This window comes from Daldinia loculata (genome assembly GCF_022478755.1).
Source record: "Daldinia loculata strain CBS 113971 unplaced genomic scaffold F4817scaffold_29, whole genome shotgun sequence".
Taxonomy (NCBI): Eukaryota; Fungi; Ascomycota; class Sordariomycetes; order Xylariales; family Hypoxylaceae; genus Daldinia; species Daldinia loculata.
Window position 1 is genome coordinate 278,860 of NW_026054883.1, and position 21,099 is coordinate 299,958.

At 32.8% G+C, this 21,099-nt stretch overlaps 8 protein-coding genes across 8 annotated transcripts; 4 read left to right on the forward strand and 4 right to left on the reverse strand.

Moving 5' to 3' along the window:
* Positions 1-71: 71 nt before the first annotated feature.
* On the reverse strand, positions 72-743 carry F4817DRAFT_365740 (uncharacterized protein; the record flags this gene model as incomplete). The annotated part of the gene is made up of 1 exon (XM_049306908.1): positions 72-743. The coding sequence occupies one exon, from the start codon at positions 741-743 to the stop codon at positions 294-296; it is 450 nt and encodes a 149-aa protein (XP_049158365.1). The 3' UTR covers positions 72-293.
* A 99-nt stretch (positions 744-842) lies between these two features.
* F4817DRAFT_316633 (uncharacterized protein) lies at positions 843-1,544 on the reverse strand (the record flags this gene model as incomplete). The annotated part of the gene is made up of 1 exon (XM_049300700.1): positions 843-1,544. The coding sequence occupies one exon, from the start codon at positions 1,542-1,544 to the stop codon at positions 843-845; it is 702 nt and encodes a 233-aa protein (XP_049158366.1).
* A 919-nt stretch (positions 1,545-2,463) lies between these two features.
* F4817DRAFT_316634 (uncharacterized protein) lies at positions 2,464-2,907 on the forward strand (the record flags this gene model as incomplete). The annotated part of the gene is made up of 1 exon (XM_049300701.1): positions 2,464-2,907. The coding sequence occupies one exon, from the start codon at positions 2,464-2,466 to the stop codon at positions 2,905-2,907; it is 444 nt and encodes a 147-aa protein (XP_049158367.1).
* Positions 2,908-3,680: 773 nt separating this feature from the next.
* F4817DRAFT_339816 (uncharacterized protein) lies at positions 3,681-5,396 on the forward strand. Its single transcript, XM_049303590.1, has 2 exons — positions 3,681-3,882; positions 3,938-5,396. Exon 2 carries the CDS (start codon positions 4,248-4,250, stop codon positions 5,217-5,219), a length of 972 nt encoding a protein of 323 aa, XP_049158368.1. The 5' UTR covers positions 3,681-3,882; positions 3,938-4,247; the 3' UTR covers positions 5,220-5,396.
* Positions 5,397-6,360, reverse strand: F4817DRAFT_339818 (uncharacterized protein). The gene has a single exon (XM_049303591.1). It carries the CDS (start codon positions 6,115-6,117, stop codon positions 5,575-5,577), a length of 543 nt encoding a protein of 180 aa, XP_049158369.1. The 5' UTR covers positions 6,118-6,360; the 3' UTR covers positions 5,397-5,574.
* A 2,597-nt stretch (positions 6,361-8,957) lies between these two features.
* F4817DRAFT_339821 (major royal jelly protein-domain-containing protein) lies at positions 8,958-11,118 on the forward strand. Its single transcript, XM_049303592.1, has 4 exons — positions 8,958-10,032; positions 10,079-10,296; positions 10,357-10,832; positions 10,891-11,118. The coding sequence occupies exons 1-3, from the start codon at positions 9,175-9,177 to the stop codon at positions 10,571-10,573; spliced, it is 1,293 nt and encodes a 430-aa protein (XP_049158370.1). The 5' UTR covers positions 8,958-9,174; the 3' UTR covers positions 10,574-10,832; positions 10,891-11,118.
* F4817DRAFT_359234 (uncharacterized protein) lies at positions 10,678-10,981 on the reverse strand (the record flags this gene model as incomplete). Its single annotated transcript, XM_049306129.1, has 2 exons — positions 10,678-10,830; positions 10,889-10,981. The coding sequence occupies 2 exons, from the start codon at positions 10,979-10,981 to the stop codon at positions 10,678-10,680; spliced, it is 246 nt and encodes an 81-aa protein (XP_049158371.1).
* F4817DRAFT_339822 (glutathione S-transferase domain-containing protein) lies at positions 11,119-12,709 on the forward strand. Its single transcript, XM_049303593.1, has 3 exons — positions 11,119-11,854; positions 11,911-12,350; positions 12,405-12,709. Exons 1-3 carry the CDS (start codon positions 11,809-11,811, stop codon positions 12,615-12,617), a joined length of 699 nt encoding a protein of 232 aa, XP_049158372.1. The 5' UTR covers positions 11,119-11,808; the 3' UTR covers positions 12,618-12,709.
* Positions 12,710-21,099: the final 8,390 nt, after the last annotated feature.

The window sequence follows — 21,099 nt, forward strand, 5'->3', positions numbered from 1 at the left end:
TAAGACTTCATTGTGTAGCCTGCATGAGCTAGGTAGAGTTTTGATACAATTCCTAAGCTAAATCTAACAATGTCCTCTATGGCTTATTGTTGGCTAATCTTCTTGTTCCCTTTGTCCCGAGAGAGCCCAGCGCCGGCGGGATACTAAGGTTCAAAGAGAAAGAAGTCAGAGTAACTAAGTCTACCTGTCCAAGTGAATTACCAATACGAAAAGTAACCGCTATAACGCTGTGTATACAATATGACGCTCCGCACTCATTGCTTGATCTAGCCGACTACTGGAATCACATCCCCCTAAGAAAGTTCGTTTCTCCCAGGAAGACGGGCAACATAATCGCGCCAGAACGGGACATCGTCTTGGAGATCTAGAATTGGGAGCATCCACTCCCAACTGTTTAACCATGGGTCTATTGTCTCCTGTCCAAAGGTTTTATCCCATGTGTACAGCCTCCATCTGCCATCCATTCTCTGGTATTCGGTTGCGATCAACTGCAGCTTATGGTCGAATTCAGATGCTGGTTTCGAAGCTACCTGAACAAGGCTCGTTACGATACGAATCCACTTCCAAGCAAGTTCGTAGTCCATCGTACTCTGAAAATGGCGAAACTCGATAGTAGTATGATCATTTTCCCGTTCGTAAATAGCCAGGGCCAACCGCTGGGCTGACGGGTCTACCAGGGCACCGGACAGAATTGCTGAAAGCGTGCTCATATCCCCTGCTGTAAGGATTGTCCTGATCCGCATTATGTCGTCATCCGAGAACGTTTGGGGGATGGATACCGTTATAGTTGTTGTATGTGCCAGTTCTGTATTGACGTTTCTGGAGGCTGAAGCAAGACTGTCCTAGAGGGAATCCGGTACCCCCATATCGTCGTGACCAGATGTGGATGGGCGTCGTGATAACATGGATTGTTTTCGGATTGGTGCATGATGCCAATTCATTCCCCGATCAGTGCTGCAGAGAGAAAAGAGGCATGGCTCTAAAAGCCATCCAAGAACAGCTACCTGTCTGGCCGTCTCTAGGCTGAGTCCATCTTTGACGCCGACATGGACATGGAGTCCAGCTGTGCTGTGAGTTGAGGGTTTGAACTCTTCAGCAATTTCCTTGTTCGTGAGTTCGCCGCCATTACGAACGGCCGCGAAAGCAGTTTTCAATTCGGGACATCCTTGCTTATCAAAGTCAAGAGCGCGTGTAGAAACCTCCAAGCCAACCGCGCGTTTATTTTCTGCTTCTAATTTCATTTCTTCTTTGAAGTTCGGATAAACGGTTACGTCCTCGGAGAAGCAATAGTGATTCTTCCACTCCTTCTTTTGTATAGGCACTTTATGGGGACCCGGATAGTCACTCCGATAACCTTGGCCCGTAGATTTGTTCAGTTTAGCCGTGATACAGGCACAAGGCAAGGGGGCTGCTAGATTCTCCAGATTTCTCAAGAACAGTTCTGACATTGCCCATAGTGCTGCTTGATTTCTATAATAGTTGTGGTTGACGGTAACCATAAACTCTAGCTCGACGCCGAATGTCAACGCTGTTTCGGAAGCCATGATGAAAAAGAATGACTAAATAAAATAATCGCCCTAGCCTATTGCTAGATATTCGTAGAATCGACGACAGACGAAAATGTTATGTGTAGATGCTATTGTATGAGTAAAGAGTTGATAAAGAGAATGAAGCCGAGAGATAGTTTTTACGTTAGAGATTTGAAGTTCGCATCTGAACCCCTACCAGGTGTTCCCTGGTTTATTAGGTTAAGAGCCGGGTAATGCCTTTCCATTGACTTTCCCATTGACTTTCCTGTTAATATAGCTTGTATACAACGCTGCTGCCTTTCAAATGTGCGACTAGTATGCATTAGTCTGGCAACTGGGAAGGTCCTATTTATATGTACATACAGCAGGAATATGTTAGAAAGAACTCCTGAGTATATAATATAAGCGATGGTTCAAGTCGTAAAGAAGTTGTTAGCTCTGGTGGATAGATGTTAGAATCTAGATCCATACCTATGATACAGGACAGAACAACTTCCTAGCCACAAGAGTTACTATGGGGCACGTTCCAGTCAAGTATCGAAACTAAGTAGAGCTGGACCGGTCTAGAACAGTATAACAGTAAAGCCGTTAGAAGACAGCAGTGACGTGTACAGCCAACACACATACATATATATATGAGTTTCATATTTCGTAGATGAGATTGTTCTCCGAGGAATGAAATTGTTTCCTTAATCATTGAGCTGGATAGACAACAGATAGAAAACAAGTAGGCGATCCGTATAAAGAAGGCGATAACATGTTTCATATGATCTGGTATTAAAGTGGCATGGGAGCTTCTATGTTCCCTCTATTCCTCAACTCAAAGCACTCGAAACAATTTTTTTGTACTATTTCGAGCAAGCGAGCCGTGTTCAGAACATATCCGAGTAAATCGTAAACCTTGTACCGAAGCTTTTACGAATATTACACCAAGATGTGTTACTTTGCCGTTACCACGTTTTCCTGCGGGTGTCTTGCCTGGAGAGGCAGCGAGTACAGATATTGCGCGGAGCGAGGCAGAAGCTGCAGGGGGAAGCAGCTCGAGAAGTATGAATGGCTGACTTACTGTCCGGACGCTCGCAAGGCTCTGGATAATAGGAAGTGCAAGAACCGCGTTGTGTTGCCGAAATGTTGCGAGAGGCTCAGCCAGGAGCAGCGCGATGCTCTTTGCACAGAATGTAACTCCATCCTGGAAAACGGGAAATTGGATTTGTTTCCGTACTGCGCTGAACACCGAGTCCGTGTGTCTGCCGGAATCGAAGCGGATGCTGAAAAGGAGTTCGAAAAGGTGGTAGCACTTTGGCCGTCTCATTTACGTTCAAGATACCTCCGAAGGAAACAAGACAAAACTGCTAGAGACTGTGGATGGTCTCTATAAGCATTATGTATGATGTAAGACCGTTATGATTTGGTTTGTTTATGGGCTTGCGGGCTTGCGAATTTATGCATTTATGAAAAAAAAGAAGAAGAAAAAAAAGGCAAAAAAAAGGCAAAAGAAAAAAAAACCTCCTGATAAAAATTAAGGGAAGTCAAGAGCCAGGAGTTCGGAATCATGTTGGGACATGTTTCTAATGCTTGAACGTTTTGTTTCTATTCTCATTTTGTTTCTATTTAACTACGCCCCTCGTCTTGTTTTCATGTTTGGATAGTTTCGCTTGTATGGGTCTCAGGCGTTTAATTATGTAAATGATTAAATACCTTAGGTACCTATACCTAGGTATGTAGCGATAATACAGACTGAGTTAATGTTTTAAATGTGTTGTATATTACTTTGAGGTGCTTTTTATAAGTAATCTGATGCCTTAAAGTTGAGGCTGTGGTGTTTGTTTGAAAGTTTTTATAAGCGATGTTGACAATAATATTGTTGGCAATAACAATGCTTTGGAGCTTCGGGGCTTTGGAGCTTTGGCATTACAAGTAATAACACTTCATTGCTTCGACTGAGATGTCGGTCATCGGCATTCCAAGACGCCGCCATCTTATATGTCTGCGGACCCTATTATTATTTAATTACGGAGAATGATAGGATGCTATTGGTCGATTCTAATTTACTTTACCCCTTTAGGAATTTCGTCAACGCCGACCGACCGGCACTTATGCGTGAATCCACCAGACCGGATCCGTAACAGGGATGGCATGATGATGTTAACTCAAGACTAGGTAGTCTTGAGTCAAGCAACATAAAGAACAACTTAGCCTGCCTAGCTGGAACGATCTAGTAGCACTAGAGCAAGCATTAGAACAAGATGTGATTAGATCTTGTGGACCGATTTCGTGGTCTCGGGATCGCGAGACATGCGCGGTAATGCGCCGAAAGGACATGAGACGAACGATATGACCTTTAAATAACTTAGTATGTTCATTTATTCTCGAGGAAGAGCTTTACGTCTTTATCTAAGTATTTTAAGTCTCGCACCAATCGCTTGAGCTTCGATATTCTAAGACATCTTCATATCGAGTCCGAGGTAACTTGACATTTACATTTTTTCTTATTCTTGTTTTCTTGTCTCTCCTCGGAACGCCTGCATATATTTTTATCTTCTTATACTTTGCATGCGTTTCCCGTCAGATCTATCAAATCTGACAGATCTGCACTCTTCAACCTAATCTTGGTTATATATACGTTACTCAAGTCGATATTATTACCCCTATTATTACCTATACCAATATCGAAATTAATACGTCTAATATCATCATCATAATTATAATAACTCAGCGATGTCACAAGCACAGCAACATCGCTCGGGTCCGCCTTATGCGCCCACCACGGCGGCCGTTGGAGGTCTCCCTTCAGTTATACCCGACGTCCCTATCTCCGCTGTCTTCATCGCCTTATACATGGTCTTCGCAGCAACTAATATGACGATATTCCAAATCAACAATCGAAGAGGTCACAAATTCCTCCCTTCCGGCGCCCTATTCGGCTTCTGTATGGCCCGTATAGCTACCCTCACCTTACGGATAGCATGGGCGAACCGGCAGACCAATATTCGTCTTGCTATTGCAGCTAATATCCTTGTTAACGCCGGTATTCTCATTGCGTACGTCGTTAATCTAATCTTCGCCCAACGTATTCTACGAGCAAAGCAACCATCCCTTGGTTGGCACATAGCGCTTCGTACCACGTTCAAACTACTCTACGTCGGGATTGCCTGTGCTCTGATCATGGTTATCACAGCTGTGGTGTTATCCATGTACAGCTTGGATCCGTATACGCTACGAGCCTGTCGAGCTGTTCAACTAACGTCTAGCACCTATCTCCTCGTCTTCACAACTCTACCAGTCTTCTTGACGGCTGCCGCTTACCTATTACCTCGATCCCCTATAGAAGAAACTTTTGGATATGGCAAAATGAAGACCAAGGCCGCCATTGTCCTTGCGACGGCCTGTCTATGCATATTGACTTCAGGGTTTAAAATTGGGACTGCATTCGCGCCTCCGCGAGCACTTAATAACCCTGCTTGGTATCACGGCAAGGCTCCATTCTACATCTTCAACTTCACAGTGGAGATCCTTATTCTATGCGTCTTGACCCTAAGCAGGGTCGATAAACGATTCTACATTCCGGACGGGAGCAGTCAACCAGGCCACTACTCCTCTGACCGCATCGGATCGTCGTCAGGAAGCGTCGGGGATATTACTGCCGAAAAGGAACGCCGTCGTGAGGACATAATCTCAGATGGTGTTTGATTTACTTACATTTTTGGGCTATATAATTTTTACTTTGGGTGAGATGATTTAGATGAATATGACGATACCCTATAGAACGACAATGCTCCCCTAATGGTGATGATTGGATATACCTAGTTTAGAGTGCGATGGATGTATACTACCAAAGCCTTTCTCTACTTGTAGCATCTCGTGGCATTTGTAGATATAACGGAATAGAATAAGAGTTGGTAATGTAGGGCCTATCAGTAGAAATATTGGCTCTAGTCATACTACCCGCTTCGAATCGCCACCGATCCCCATGCGCCTTAGCCTACATTATACCTAGTGCTACACAAAGAGAACGAATCTACCCGACTTTAACCTCATCCCTAGGTTATAATCGACTAGATAACATGTCCGCGAGAGTCTCACTTATGCTGTCCCCTTCCCACTCGTCGATATTAGCGGCTTCCCACTCTATCTGAAGATACCGCAGGATGGCCCAGACCTGATGAAACTCCCTGTCGCTTTCTAGATCCTGGTCGTTATCAGGATCGAATCTCCCATGCGTCCACTCGCCACCGTTCTCCCAACTGAACCGAAGAGCGCGGACGAGAAACCGAGCCGCGTGATCGAGCGCCGTCCAGTTTCCCTTACTCGGCGTCTTAGAGCTTACATACTTGGGCAACACGAACGCGTTCTTGGACCTGCACCATCTGAATAGCTCATCGCAATCTACATCCTCGATCTCTGCTTCGGCTTCGAGGTAGTCGCGTCGATACTCTGCGAAAAAGGGGCTGATGAAGTCCCCATCTAGGATCTGCCGCAAGAAGTGCTTTTCATCGTCGTGAAACCCGAGATATATGCAGAGCGTGTCGTAAGCGTGCTGCAGAGCCAAGAGTCGTTCCCGCGGGATAGCCTTGCTGGCTGCCATCATGCGGGGTGGGTATTTAGCGAATGACCTTTTGCGAGGACTAGGCTGGCGGTAAGAGACTTATGAGAATGAGAGTGCCAAATGTTGCTGTCCCAACCGGAGTGTTTTATCCTTATACCACTTAATTGTTTGTCTGATCTTATGATTGCCTTTTTTAAAATAAATAAGGACACACGTTATTTTGAGTCATCTCCCACCTCCTATTTAGTAGTTATCTGTTTCATGCGTGAGGAGTAACAGTCGAACGAGGCACAAAGTTGCGGGATCGCGAGGGGCTTTGCATCGTACATGTACTACGCGGGAAGGGCACGGCCGGCCCAATCACGATGCTCACCGGGCTGCACGATAGCTGCATCCCCAAGTCGGCATGGCGTTAAAACGTTACGCATGGTACTTGCGGAAACCGTGTATCTTCCCCGACTATCTAGAGCTATGCATTCAGCCACTGACGCATGAGGCCTCCTAGCTTCGAATAGTTATTTGTTGAAGTCGCTCGGACTAAATCTTGAGCCTTGTAACTTATTAAAGCTATGCCATGATCAATTAGACATTAAGTTATAGTAAGTCTATTTGAATATAGAAGTATCAAACGCAAACGCACAGACTATTATTCAGCTTTGAGTCTTGTTAAGTCACGATTGATATTTAGGAGGTAACCAATAGGCCTGACTATTCAATTATTGAGCGACAAAATATATTCCGTAATGTCTATAATAGTGAGATGATAGTAATAGAATAAAGTAACTAGGTATATTTATTATACCCCGAGTTAAAGAATTAATCCTAATTTGCCGTAAATAGACCCCTTAAACAATAAGAAATATGATATTTCCCATATGAGAGCTATTGTATATCCCGACAACGCTGCCTAAGCTTAATCATCTATAAAGGATCCTCTAAGCGAGAACATACGCGGAGAGAGACATAATACGCGTGATAAGAGTCCTGGGCGTGACGTTCACTCATTGATATGGGTGTACTTTGATTTTGTACCCAAGCCCGTCCGACTTGCGTCTGCTTTCCGGTTCCATGTCGGAATCCGGCGGCATTTCTGGTTTTATATACTCGGTAACCGTGTGTGATAAGCTTGGAGCGGATGCACGCCTTTTCCGACGACATCTTCTCGAGGGTACGGCAAGGTATTTGGGCCTCGTAGGCTTGCTGCTCTTAGGTCTTGGTAAACGTTTAGCTTCTGGAAATTCTATATCGTATCCAACCAGTGGGTCTGGGGCCTTTATTGCTGGGTTTATGTGGCTAAGCCTGCCTCGCCTTTTCCTTGCACCGTCTTGGTGTTCTACCCCCTCGCCGATTCTGGCATCTAACTCTGAGCGTCGAGTGGTAGTGGTGTTCTGTAATGAGTACCGGCTAGTTCTCTCTATATATTGCGAGTGTCCCCTTGCAGAAGACGCAATTTCGGAAGCTGATGGCCTTACTAGATACTCAGGAGGGATCCCGAGTATCGGAAAATTTGGTCGCTCGCTCTTCTCTAGGCTATTCGAGTATGCGAAGTGTCTTTTCTCGTTTGTCCCTCGTATTGGTCTCTTCTGCTGGTTCTGTGTCCTCCTCGGATGATTCTAGGGAGATTGAGCAACGGAGAGACTTGCGGCATTCATCTAATAGGCTAATATGTACGCCGCTATCTGGTAAATATAACCGTGGCATATCAGAGGCCGAACCAGACAGTTCACGTATTTCATCTGTTTTCAGCGCCGCCTTTTCCCCATTAGAAGATGGCTTCCTAGACCTCCACTTTGACAAATGTCGTTTCGACCATAGGCGGCGGAAGAATGTTCGTATGGCGCTAGCAATCTTTCGCGACGACGATACAGGCCTGCCTCCGTTAGGTTCAGATGGATCGTTCCAGTCTTGTATAATGATGTGCGGAATAGGCATATTGTAATCCTTAGCTGTCATTATACCAAGTCGAAGTAAGGAAACCTACTACGGGACTTGTAGGTGATTTGAAAAGAGAATGTAACGACATGTACGACTGGGAGAAGATATAATGGAAGGAATGTGACAGGATTTTAGTAGAATAAATACCTAGATAAACGTGTCAAGACGGCGAGTAAGGGGCTAGTGAAGTATCTAACAACTGAGAGCCTAGTGACGAACACTTGGACGCGGTAAGGTTCTCGACGTGATTGGAAGGTTTACGCTTGAATTAAACCACAGACCGGCCCAATGCATATGGTCACAGCAGAGACACAAGTTCAATATGTCAGTTTAGTATCACGTTTTTAATTTCGAAAGATAGTCGCAACTACCATAGATACAGTAGGCTAGGTATAAGCCCCTGAGCAGAGTCGTTAATAACAGCCAGAATACTAACCCACGGGATAATGAGCTACCAAGAACGATACTAATAGTTGAGGTATAAGTGGATTTGTATTCATCTCCTAAAGCGCTAGTAGAACTCGAACCTGAACTTACTTGCACAGCTCAAGTAAGGGTAGTTTGATAGTATTATAGAAGGCTGTGTTGAGACTGCTCGTCTAGATGCTTGAATGTGTAAGGTTAAGGTTACTACCGTGCTGCTTAACTTAGTAGTAATTTACCAAGTTGGAAGCGAATAATATGTATCTAATATCTCATTGTACTCCTTATGACTAACTGCCTAATATTTTCATATCCGTTCACATTTGTTTACATTGATCTTCGGTATAAATAAGAGAGTTAATAACTGCTATTATGATTAGGTCAAGTAATGAGAAATATTCAGATAGGAGCTTGAATTAATCGGCTCAACAGTCCGTCGGAAATACCCAATGTTGCTACAACCCCCTCAGCATGTCAATGGATGATCCCCGCATTACATCATCCCCGAATTGGAAGACATCTCAGCATCATGCATTCCAGAGAATATGTAGGTGCATAGTTCCGGAACATGTAGCAGTTCGGTTGACGTCCACTTCGTATTCATGCGCCCGGGAACTCGGCATTTGATGAGGTGTAAAGGCATTAATGCCCTCTATACTATACAACCTCTCCGCTTAGGATTTAACTGTAATTTCTAGAAACTTATATGGTATTTTGATTTCATATTGCAATATATAAAACATGAAGTTAACCCTATCAGTCGCAACTGGCCTTCTTAGCCGCGTGGTGGCACAAGCCTTCTTCCCAGTAGCACTTAATAGTACGTTCGGGACCTCTGGGGCACGGAATATCCGTGTCGACACAGGGACATACGGGCCACTGGTAGAGGAATACCACTATTTTTACGATCAATGGCCCATTGGACTCGCTGTATCTAAGAATGGGCGAGTTTTCACCTGCTATACGCGAGGGACGTACGCATACACCTTGGGTGAAGTCGTTAATGAGACCGCCGAGGTGGCGTACCCCAACTTGGAACTGAATACACCCCCTCAAGGACTTTCCGCTGTTAGCAACGGCATCACATTCGGCAGCAACGATGAGAGTCACTTTATCAGCGTGCAAGCTCTGTACGTGACCCCTGATGACACACTCTGGGTGCTCGACACTGGACGCCCTACTATCACCCAAGAGGAGAAGATTAGCACGCCATACGCCGCACCGGGTGGCCCGAAGCTGGTAGCTATAGACTTAACTACGAATAGCATCAGAAAGACATATACCCTACCTCCGACGGTTCATTATCCAGACTCTTACATGAATGACCTGCGGTTTGACCTTCGGTCTAATGTCACTCAGTCGGGAGGCGGCATCGTGTATATCGTAGACAGCAGTAACGAAGGGAGAACGGGGTTCATCATGATCGACCTCGCGACAGGGGAGAGCTGGAGGCAGTTGAATCAACACCCCAGTACTCAGGTTATACCTGAAGTCGTTCCCAGTTACAATGGTATTCCGTTTTATCTACGCCAACATGGATATCCGCTCGGGTTCCAAGAAGAAGGTCTCGACGGGGCTGAGTTAGATAAATACGGAGAGGTAGGCATATGAACTCGGAGATGTCGAGCACGGCTAACCTTAGTAGGTCATGTACTACTCTGCGCTCACTACAGATTATCTATACGCGATAGAGACCCGGTATCTACGGGCAAACCCGAATAGCGACCCGATCGCTAATAAGAATGCCTTCGACAACGTCAAGAATTTAGGACAGAGGGGCGGAAACGCTAATGGGTTCACTGGAGATAGCCTCGGTAACGTGTATATGCTAATGCCGGAGCATAATGCAATATTTATATACAAGTACGCGTCTATTTAAGTCGATTTATATTCAGGATTGCGCAAACCGCTAACATTTCTCAGTTACACGACTCAATTAACAGTACCGTATGTTAGAGACCCTCGTATTGTCTGGCCAGACAGCGCCAACGTGGGTTGGGATGGATACCTCTACGTTACAATTAACCAGCTGCCGTACCAACCAAACTGGAACAATGGAGTGGATAGAAGAGTCTATCCGGGGTTAATACTGCGGTCAAAGCTCCCCGATGGTGCCAGCAAGAATACACTATTAATGTAATCCATGAGCGTAGTTGGTAATTGGCCTTTCTTTCATTATAATCATACACGTTCTTCTAATATCCGCGAAGAACAACAACTGTACACTTTGACGATATTAAGGCATTAATTTGTGCTTCCGCGTCCTCCCTGTCCACTCCCCGGACCATGTGTTAGACCCTGACATGAACCACCACTAGCATTTAATCCTTTCAGTCCTGCGCCGTGTTCGTGTTCGGGCAGCTCTGCAGTCTTATCCGCTCGTGCAACATGAGGGTCCTGTTTATAGATATTATTAGCGAAAGACTAGGTTAGGCGACTGATGGACTTGGCTTACAGTCTCGTTGCCGGCACCGTGGATGATGTTGTGATCGGTCTCAGGCGAGAGATCTTGAGCGTTGTGGGCTCGACCGCTTCCGTCTCGAGGCATATTGATTTAGGGATATGTTTGACTTAGTAGTGTGATAATTGTAGTGTAGGTAGTCTTGTTTCCTGTCTGAATATAAAAGAACTTACACCTATGTAGCTTGGGCTTGGGTATTTAAGTTTAACGGCGACAATATCCCTGACGTCATCGACATCATGAACACACCCATAAATTTGTATGAGGTCAGCTTGACGTCACGACGAACGTGAAGGTGAATATATTCGCAGATCTCGGTTAATATGATTGACGGTGAGGATCCCCGGGATTTCTAGTTCATCTTCGATAAGCCACACCTACGGAGCATAAGTGGCTGTTAAAATATCATAAGTCAGAGTGATGAATTATATTAGTCGGCTCAAACGAAGCTATTTAGGGTGTTCTTATCTGAGGGATCTAGAGACTAGAGCATAGGTCTGGTGAATAGCCTCATTTTCAAAGTGGGGAAGACAGTGAAACAGACTGATAGAATGAAGGCAGCTTTTAATTTTATATAACAGGATACAGCTTCAACTAGAATCAAAATTACCTGGTGAGTTCGTCACGAAACGCTCCTCGGAATGATTAACCTCAAAATGCCCGAGCTGAGACATTGTCGGAGACGAATTGCGCAATTCTTTACGTGCCTTTTCTTTCTGTTATTGGGTAATCACGCCGAATTGCGCGCAAAATGACCCCGCATATTGGTAAGCAGCCTCCGTCGATGCCGGTAGAAACCTTGGGTCCGTAGATATAAGTTGAAGTCGTGAGGCCGGGGTAATCGTATTTTATATCAAGTATCACATCTACAGCCCACACTGTCTTGGTCTACTCCTCCAAAACCCCTTAAGAAAATGGCGACACCAAAGATTAAGTTGTATACGAACCATCGTTGCCCATGTGCGAGCGCCCCGTCCAAGTCTTATGGGAAAGGAGCTGATAAATCCATTCATTAGGGGCTCACCGAGCGCACATCTCTCTTGCCGAGCTCGGGCTGCCGTTCGAAGAGGAGATCATTGACTTGAGCACCCCCCGTACTGCCGAGTATCTAAAGATCAACCCTCGGGGTTTAGTTCCGTCTATTGAATATAACGGAGAGATCCTCACCGAGTCGGGTATTATCTCTGACTTCTTGGCCGACGCTCACCCGTCTCATCTTATCCCGGTTTCAAATGCCCCTGGTGGAGCCTTGCAACGTGCTAGGATCGCCTTCTTCGTCGATACTTTTATCTCAAAGGTGAACAGTAACTTCTTCAAGGCCTCGTTCGCCAAGAACGACGATGAAGTAGAAGGCTTTGTCAAAGAGTACGTCGATGCGGTCGTGAAGGAACTCGAGCCCCTCCTCGCCAATGCCGCACCTTTCTTCAACGGCAGCGACAAGCTTACGCAGGCCGAGGTAATTGTTCCCTTTGCTTATAGTGTCTAGATTGCACGAGCTAAATCGTTCTAGGTTTTGACGGGGAGCTTCGTCATACGACTTTTCACACTACCAAAGCATGGCATCTTGCCTGCGCACATACTCACCGATATCTCCGCCAAGGCCCCTAACTTCTACAGATGGGGAGAAGCTGTTTCCAAGCATCCCAGCGTGACAGGAATATACAACGAAGAAGACATCGTAAAGAGTACGAAGGAGAGACTAGCTAAACTACGAGCAGCTTGAGCGTAATCGTCGCAGCGCACCTTCTTGGCCAGAGCGTATGATTTAGGATCCGGTGATAGGACCTATCCTCTAATTTATATTTTACGATGAGACTTCGCTTGCCTACGTGCTTGTATTTGGTCTCTTCCTAATACTGGTGAACTACGATTTAATACTAAACACCAATGTGAAGTGTAAAGCACGTCTATATCATAGAAAGATAAGGTGATGCTTCAACCGAAGTCTTTGTTTGGAGTTTGGCTAGTCTGGTTGCCTCGGTCGTCTGGGCGAATCTTCGGGGGGACCGCTGTCTGTTACTGTAAGTGAGCTGGGGTTCTTATGGGATAGATAACTACCTGGGGTATGTTCGTAGAAACTTTGGTAAAGCGCATTGCAATCTATAAATGCTAAATCTTAGACACTCTATAGACTAATGGTGCTTCTATTTTCGACGCCCGACCACATTTACGTTAGGTTAGGTTAGGTACCTAAGGCAGTTAAGCCAGAACCCTTCCTAGCACAAGGTGTTGCCTGAGCTTTAAAGTAAGCTGCGTGACTTGATTCCGAAACCAAAAGAAACCATCTAGTTTGTTAAATTTATATTTCGGACGTTAGCGGTTATCTCAGTAAACTCAGACCACATTTCGTAAGGGCGCGGGCTGCGCCCGCACAGCCCTCGGCGCCACAGGCGCCTCAAAAACGCATAGCCTGTATGTTTGTACTTATAGGTCACGGGTATGTTATTTTACGAAATGTGGTCTAAGGCTGGCCTGGGCCTAAGCGCTTGTTACAGTGGAAATTTTAGTAATAAAATTTAAATATTATATTTACAATAATTTAATATAATATAATAATATATAAAATAACTTTAATTTAAATGATTTAAAATTAATAATATATTACATTTATTTATTTAAATTTTTTACATATTTATATAATGTTACGTTTTTATATTATAATTTTAAACGTTAAATTTTTTTTACGGTAAATAATATTAATTATTATTAATTACCATTATAATTAATATTATAATTAATATTATATATAAATATAAAATATTATTTATTTTAATTTTAATTTAATAATTTAAGCCTTTTTATTTTTTAATATTAAATTTTAACATTTATTACAATTATTATTATAACCGGTATTATTGTTATTATTACAATTAACGCGTTATAACCAATTTTATTAAAGTTATTTTTAACATTTTAAAAAACATAAAATATATAAATTTAATCAATAAATTTAATAATAAAGTTAATATAATTATATAATTAATAATTATTTATTATAAAAACGTATTAACGTTATTATTTTTAATAATTTTATTAATTAATAAATTAATTATTATAATTAATATTATAATTGGTATTATAACCGTTATAATTATTATAACTTATATTTAATATTTTAAAAAATTTAAAATATATAAATTTAATTAATAAATTTAATAATAAAGTTAATATAATTATATATAATTATTATTTATTATAAAAATATATTAACGTTATTATTTTTTTAATAAATTTATTAATTAAATAATGTTAATATTATTTTTTATAAAACAATTTTTTAAAAAAGACGTATTTAAAATAACTTTAAATTAAAGTTTCGATTTTTTTTTAAAAAAATTATACAAGTTATGATTAATTAAAAAGTGGTGTGGCTGTAAAAGGTATATCCCCCCGAATTAAAAATCGAAATTTTGGTTTAAAGTTACTTGAGATAAGTTAGCGGAGTGTTTAAACTATCCGAGCGGATAATCACGAGTTATACATAATTTAAACGGTTTTTTCGAAAAGGCCATTAATAATATATTTACGCCGTAAAACAAATGATGTTTACGTGGTAATTGCGTAAAATCGGCATAAAAACTTGGTATAATAAACGGTTAAAACATTTATTAAATAAATTAATTTATTAAATTAATTAATAAAAAAATAAAACATTATTATTTTTTTTTTTATAAATATTTAAAATAATTTTAAATATTTAAATAATACGTGATAAACAATTACGTGTTAAAATATATTAAAGTATATTTTATATATTTTTTAAACGTTATTATTAAATAAATTTATAAAATCTTAAAAAATTTGCTTAATTTTATTAATTAAACTTTTTAAATTTTTTTTTTTTAATTTATTTTTAATATTTATTAATTTTATTTGTTTTTTAAATTTTGTAAAAAATATATTTGTAAGTATTTTAATAAAATTATTTATAATTATGTTTTTTAATAATGTGTATTTTATACGTATTGTATTTTTATATATTTTTTAACGTAATTAATAATTGTAAATGTTTATATATTTTAATTTAATTTATAATTTATTAATATTTTTTAAAATTAATTAAATGGTTTAATAATTGTTATATTATATGGTAATTGTAAAATTATTTAAAAATATTTTTAATTTTTTAATAAATTTAAAAATAAATATAATTTTTTTTGTTATTTATAATAAAATTAATAATTTTATTTTTATAATTAATGTAATAATTATATTTTATTTATTTGTTTATTATTTAATAATTTTATTAAATAATTTTATTATATATATTTAAAAGTTTTTGCAATTTATTATATTATTAATAAATAACGTATTATTTATTACTTTAAATTTATTATTTTTTTTAATTAAAGTTTTAATGTTTTAATATAATAAAAGTATTTAATAACTTTATTTATTATTTTATAATGTTTTAATTTTAAGTTTAATAAAAACCGTATTAATCGGGAATATGTAAAAATTATATTTAATTTAATAATTATTATAACGTATAATATTAAACCGATTTTTTTTTAATATAAATGTATAAACTTTAATATTGTTTTTTTTTATACGGTAATAATTCTTTTTTAATTATAAGGTATAATAAGGTTTATTTCGTATTTTTTTCGAATAAATTATTAATTTTATTAAAGTAATTAAATTAAAATAATTATATTAATCGTTTTATATAATTTTTTAAAATAATAATGTTTAAATATTATTAAAGATTTTTTTTTTTTAATAATGTTATAATATTTTTTTAATTAATTAATTATTATTTATATTATTAACTTTTTTTTTTTTATATGTTAAAATTAAATTATTTATATAAAAAAATAGTAATATTTTATTTTTATAATAAATATACGGTTTATATAAAATTATTTAAAAGTTTAATTATTTTAATTTATTTATAAATTTATTATGTTATAAATTTAAAAAACTTTTTATGTTATAAATTATTATTTTTATTTTAAATATTGTTTTAAATTTTTTATATTTAAGTAACATTTTTATAAATATATTTTCTTTTATTTTAACATTAATAAAAATATTAATTATATTAAACTACTTTAATTTTAAGTTAAAATATATTATTATAATTATAAAAATCTAAAATAATTTAATTATTAATATTAATATATATATTTTTTCGGTATTAATTTTTTATTATTAATTATTTTTAATTATTATTTTTATTTTATATTTAATAAATCGTTTATATTTGTTAATTTTATATATATATATTTATATATAATTTAAAAAAGTTTTTTTTTTTATATTAAAAGTTTTTTTATAATATTTTTTTTTATGTATTAATTATTTTATAACTTTTTAAATAGTTTTTTTTTATTTAACTTTAAAAATTAATTATTAAATAAATTTTTATTTAATTATAATGTTTAAAAAGTAAAAAAAAGTTTTTTTTATATATAAATTTTAAATTTTTTAATAATTTTAAAAATTAAACTTTATTAATTAATTTATTTTTAATTTAACTTACGTACTTTTTTAAACGGTTTATATTTAATGCGGTTTGTTAAGTTTCGGTATGCGTGGTTAAAAAATTTTTTTTTTTTTTAATTTTATTGTTTTAACGCATATGTCAGATTAGTTAACACTGTTATATGACCTAAAATCTTTGATTTCCTTGTAATTACTTACGTTTCACGCGTTTTTATAATTTTACACTTTTATAACAATATATAATAAAATTATAAGTAATTATATTAATATTGTTTTAATCGTACGTATTAATTGTTTAATAATTAAAAGTTTTATACGTTTATAAGTTTAATTTAAATTAAAACGGTGTTATTTAATTATAATATATATAAAACAATAATAAATTTAATATTATTATTAACAAAATTATTAAAAAAATAATATTTTTTATTTATATTACTTAAAAAATATTACTTATTATTTATATTATTATACTTAAAAAAAACTTATTATTAAATTATAAAATATTAAAATTAAATTAATTTTAAAAAACATTTAATTTAAATTAATTAATAATTAATAATAATATTAATAAAAATAAATTTTTTATATTTAATTAAATAAAATACAAGGTAATAAATTTATTTACTTATTTTATATTTATTTAAAACATTAAACGGTATTATCGTTAATAAACGTATTAATTTTTACGATTAATTTATTTTTAAAAATGTTAAAAAGTTTTTAAAGTTATTTTTTACATACGTTATAATATTTTAAATATATGATTTATAAAACCGTTAAACATAATAAACTTTTTTAAAATATATTATAATAAATTAATAAATTTTTTAACATTTAATAATATTCACGGATCGTTAAACGGAATAATTTTTAATAATTATTTCGATAAATTATTTATTTAAATTAAGCTTTTTTATATAAAATAACGTATAAAATTAAAACCTTTAGTAAATTACACTTAAATATAAAACGATGTTATTAAACTTTTAAAAAGTAAAAATTAAAAATAATATACGTTAATTACTTTATTTTTACAATTTAATAAAACATTTTTATATTATTTAATAAAGTTATTTTTTATTTATATAATTATATACTTTAATATATATATAATTAACGTATTTAATACAACCGATTTAAATTTTATTACGGTAAATTATAAAATTATATTTTAAGGTTTAAATAAATTATTTTATTATTTTAATTATTAAATTACTTTATAACTTATAATTTAAATTATTTGTAAATTTACTTTATAAATTACGATTAAACCTTTTTATTACTTTATATTTAAGTTTACGTATTAAGTTATTTTATAATTTAATTATATAATTATTAAATTATTTATTAAATTATTTTATTATTTATTTTATTGTTTATTTTATTATTTATTTTATAAGTTATTTAATAAATTATGTATTAACGTATATTTATAAAATTTATTTTATATATATATATATTATTTTTAATAAAAATAACTTTATATATAAAAACTTTAAAAAGTTAAAAAAAAGATTGTAAAATGTTAAATAATACCGAATTGTTAAATTTATTTAAAATTTTTAACCGAAAGTTATTAAACCCGAAAAAACCAAGGATATAAATGTGTTAAAGTTAAATTTAAAGTTATAAACGGATAATATAAAAAGAAAGTAAAATAGTAATTATATTATTAAAAATTAATTATTTTTATATAATTATAATTTGTTTTTATTTAATTAATTTTAAAAATTTATTACCGTTAACAACTTTGTTTATAACAACGATATGTATTAAAACGTTAAACGATTTTAACACTTTATTTAATATAAATTTCACGTAAAATAAAAGCGTTTTTAAAAAGATGTATAAATTAAACGATTTTTATAATAACGGAAATTTAATTATTTTATAAATTATTTTAATAAAACTTAATTATTTAAAAATAAAACAATTTAAAATAAAATTTATAATAGCATTAAAATTAAATTTAAAAAAGTTACTTTTTACTTTAATAATAAAAACGTATAATAATGTTAATAAACTTAAAATTTAAATTAAAATTAAATGACGAATTATAGTTTTTAAACATTAAAATTAAAAATCGCAAAAACGGTTAATTTGGTTAAATTAATTTGTTAAAAATTAACGAAATTATTAACTTTTAAAACTTTAATACAAGTTTTTATAATAACGATATTAAAATTTATTTTAGTAAATTTAAACTATAAATTCGATATTATTCGTAAGGTTATACCTTTTTTAACCACACCACTTTTTAACCAATTAAAACCTGGAATAACTTTTTAAAATAATATTAAATTTATGGTTTAAAATAATTTTAAAACCCCGTACATTAAAATCATACGTTTAACGTTTTAAAATAATAACATTAATAATAACATTAATAATATTATTAAAACAATAATATTAACGCGTTTTTATAATAAATAATAATTAATTATATAATAATTATTAATTTTTTTATTAAATTTATTAATTAAATTTACGCGTTTTAAGTTTTTTAAAATGTTAAAAATAACCATAACGGTTACATTATAACGGTTGTAATGCGTTAGCCGTAACACCGGTCGTAACAAACGTTAAAACCGTAATAAACGTTAAAACTTAATATATAAAACCGTATAAATATGTAAAAAAAGTTAAAAAGCTTAAAAAATAATATTATTAACTTTAAATTATTAAAAAAAAAAAAGGATTTTATACGTGGTTATAAAATATTAAATTGTTATATTTAAATATTTTATATAAAGTTTAATATAATTAAAACGTTAAAGATTTTTAAACGTTAAAATTTAATATATAAAAACGTAATATTATACAAATATATAAAAAAAATAAAAAAATAAATTAAATATATTATTAATTTTAAATCATTAAAATTAAAATTATTTTATACGTTATTATGATATATTAAATCATTATAAATATAATATTTGATTTTTTTATCATTAATAAAAACGTTAAAAATTTTTATAATATAATATAACTTTAAACCAAATATTTTTAAATGTTTTACCTGTGACCCATAAGTATAAACACACGGACCACGCGTTACGTGGCGTAAAACAAACGTAGTTTAACTCGAAAATATCGGGTTTAAAATTATTTAAAATAAATTAAAATAACTTTAATAAAATCTTTAAATTTATTAAATATATAACGGCGATTACACGTTTTAATATTATTTACGTAACTTTAAAATTATTAAAAATTTAATAATAACTTTAATTTAAAATATTATAAAACAATAATTTTTTTTTAATTTAATAATAATATTTTATATAAAGTTTTTAATAAAACTTTATTTAAAGTTATTAATTATATTTTATTTAAAGTTATTATAAAACTTTATTTAAAATTATTAATAAAGTTTTATTTAAATTTACAAAAGATTTTATTTAAAGTTTTAATAAAACTTTATTTAAAGTTTTAATAAAACTTTATTTAAGTTTATTAATTATACTTTATTTAAAACTATTATTAATTTTATTTTAAGTTTTTTAATAAGGTTTATTTACGGTTATTACTAAAGTTCCATTTAAACTTTTTAATAAAATTTTATTTAAAACTTTAATAAAACTTTATTTTAAATTATTAACCAAGTTTATTTAAAGTTTTTAATAAAGCTTTATTTAAAACTTTAATAAAACTTTATTTAAACCGGTTAAAAAAACCTTATTTAAATTTATTAATTATATTTTAATTAAGATTATATAAAGTTTTATTAAAAACTATTTAACTTATTAATAAAACTTTATTTAATTTTATTACGAAATATTATTTAAAATTATTAATAAAGCTTTAATTACCGACAATTTTACGATTAAAAAACTTTTTAAATATATATATTAAAGTTATTAAAAGGCATAAAAAACTAAAAAAAACCATATATATAAAAAAATTACGTTAAATTAAAACGTTAATATATACAATTATTAATTATAATAAAAAGTTAAAAAGTTATATGTAATTAAATTACGTTAATTTAAAAAATATAATTAAAAACAAATAATTAAAAAGTTTTATTATAAAAATTATATGAAAAAATTTAAATTAATTAAAATTAATAAAACTTAATTATAAATGTAAAAGTTATAAAATTTAAATAAAAAAATAGTTTTAAAGTAAAAAATGTATATTAATAATTATTAAAAGTTTAAAAAACATTAAACGGATTAAAATTAAATCGTTAATGATTTAAAAAATAAAGTTATTTCGAAAATATTAAACCAAATATTAAATTAAATTAACTTTACGGTTACATTTAAAAAAATATATTAAATTAATTAATATTATCATATAATTTAAAATCTTTGATTTTTTTATAATTACTTGCGTTTCACACGTTTTCACAATTTTACACTTTTATAACAATATATAATAAAATCATGAATAATTACATTAATATTACTTTAATCGTACGTATTAATTATTTAATAACATATTATATTTTAAATAAATTTACGCAAGAAATTTATAAAAAATAATGGTTTAAAAGTTAATAACGGTTTAAAATATATTTTAAAATATTATGGTTAATTAAATTTAATTTTTAATTATTAATTATAATTATTATTATAGTTTTTATTTAAAGTTTTATTGTTTAAATTTTTATATTATATATTAATTTTTTTTTTAAATATATTTTTATAAATATATTTATTTTTTATATGGATTTTATAATTATTATTTTTTTTTTATAAATTAAATATATTATATATATTTATTATATTAAATATAATTTTTTAAAT

Coding starts and splice junctions, on each gene's coding strand:
- F4817DRAFT_339822 (XM_049303593.1), top strand. CDS start 11,809: ATGGCGACACCAAAGATTAAGTTGTATACGAACCATCGTTGCCCAT. Junction 11,855..11,910: donor TACGAACCATCGTTGCCCAT/GTGCGAGCGCCC, acceptor TCCATTCATTAG/GGGCTCACCGAGCGCACATC. Junction 12,351..12,404: donor ACAAGCTTACGCAGGCCGAG/GTAATTGTTCCC, acceptor AAATCGTTCTAG/GTTTTGACGGGGAGCTTCGT.
- F4817DRAFT_339818 (XM_049303591.1), bottom strand. CDS start 6,117: ATGATGGCAGCCAGCAAGGCTATCCCGCGGGAACGACTCTTGGCTCTG.
- F4817DRAFT_339821 (XM_049303592.1), top strand. CDS start 9,175: ATGAAGTTAACCCTATCAGTCGCAACTGGCCTTCTTAGCCGCGTGGTG. Junction 10,033..10,078: donor AGTTAGATAAATACGGAGAG/GTAGGCATATGA, acceptor TAACCTTAGTAG/GTCATGTACTACTCTGCGCT. Junction 10,297..10,356: donor AATGCAATATTTATATACAA/GTACGCGTCTAT, acceptor AACATTTCTCAG/TTACACGACTCAATTAACAG.
- F4817DRAFT_339816 (XM_049303590.1), top strand. CDS start 4,248: ATGTCACAAGCACAGCAACATCGCTCGGGTCCGCCTTATGCGCCCACC.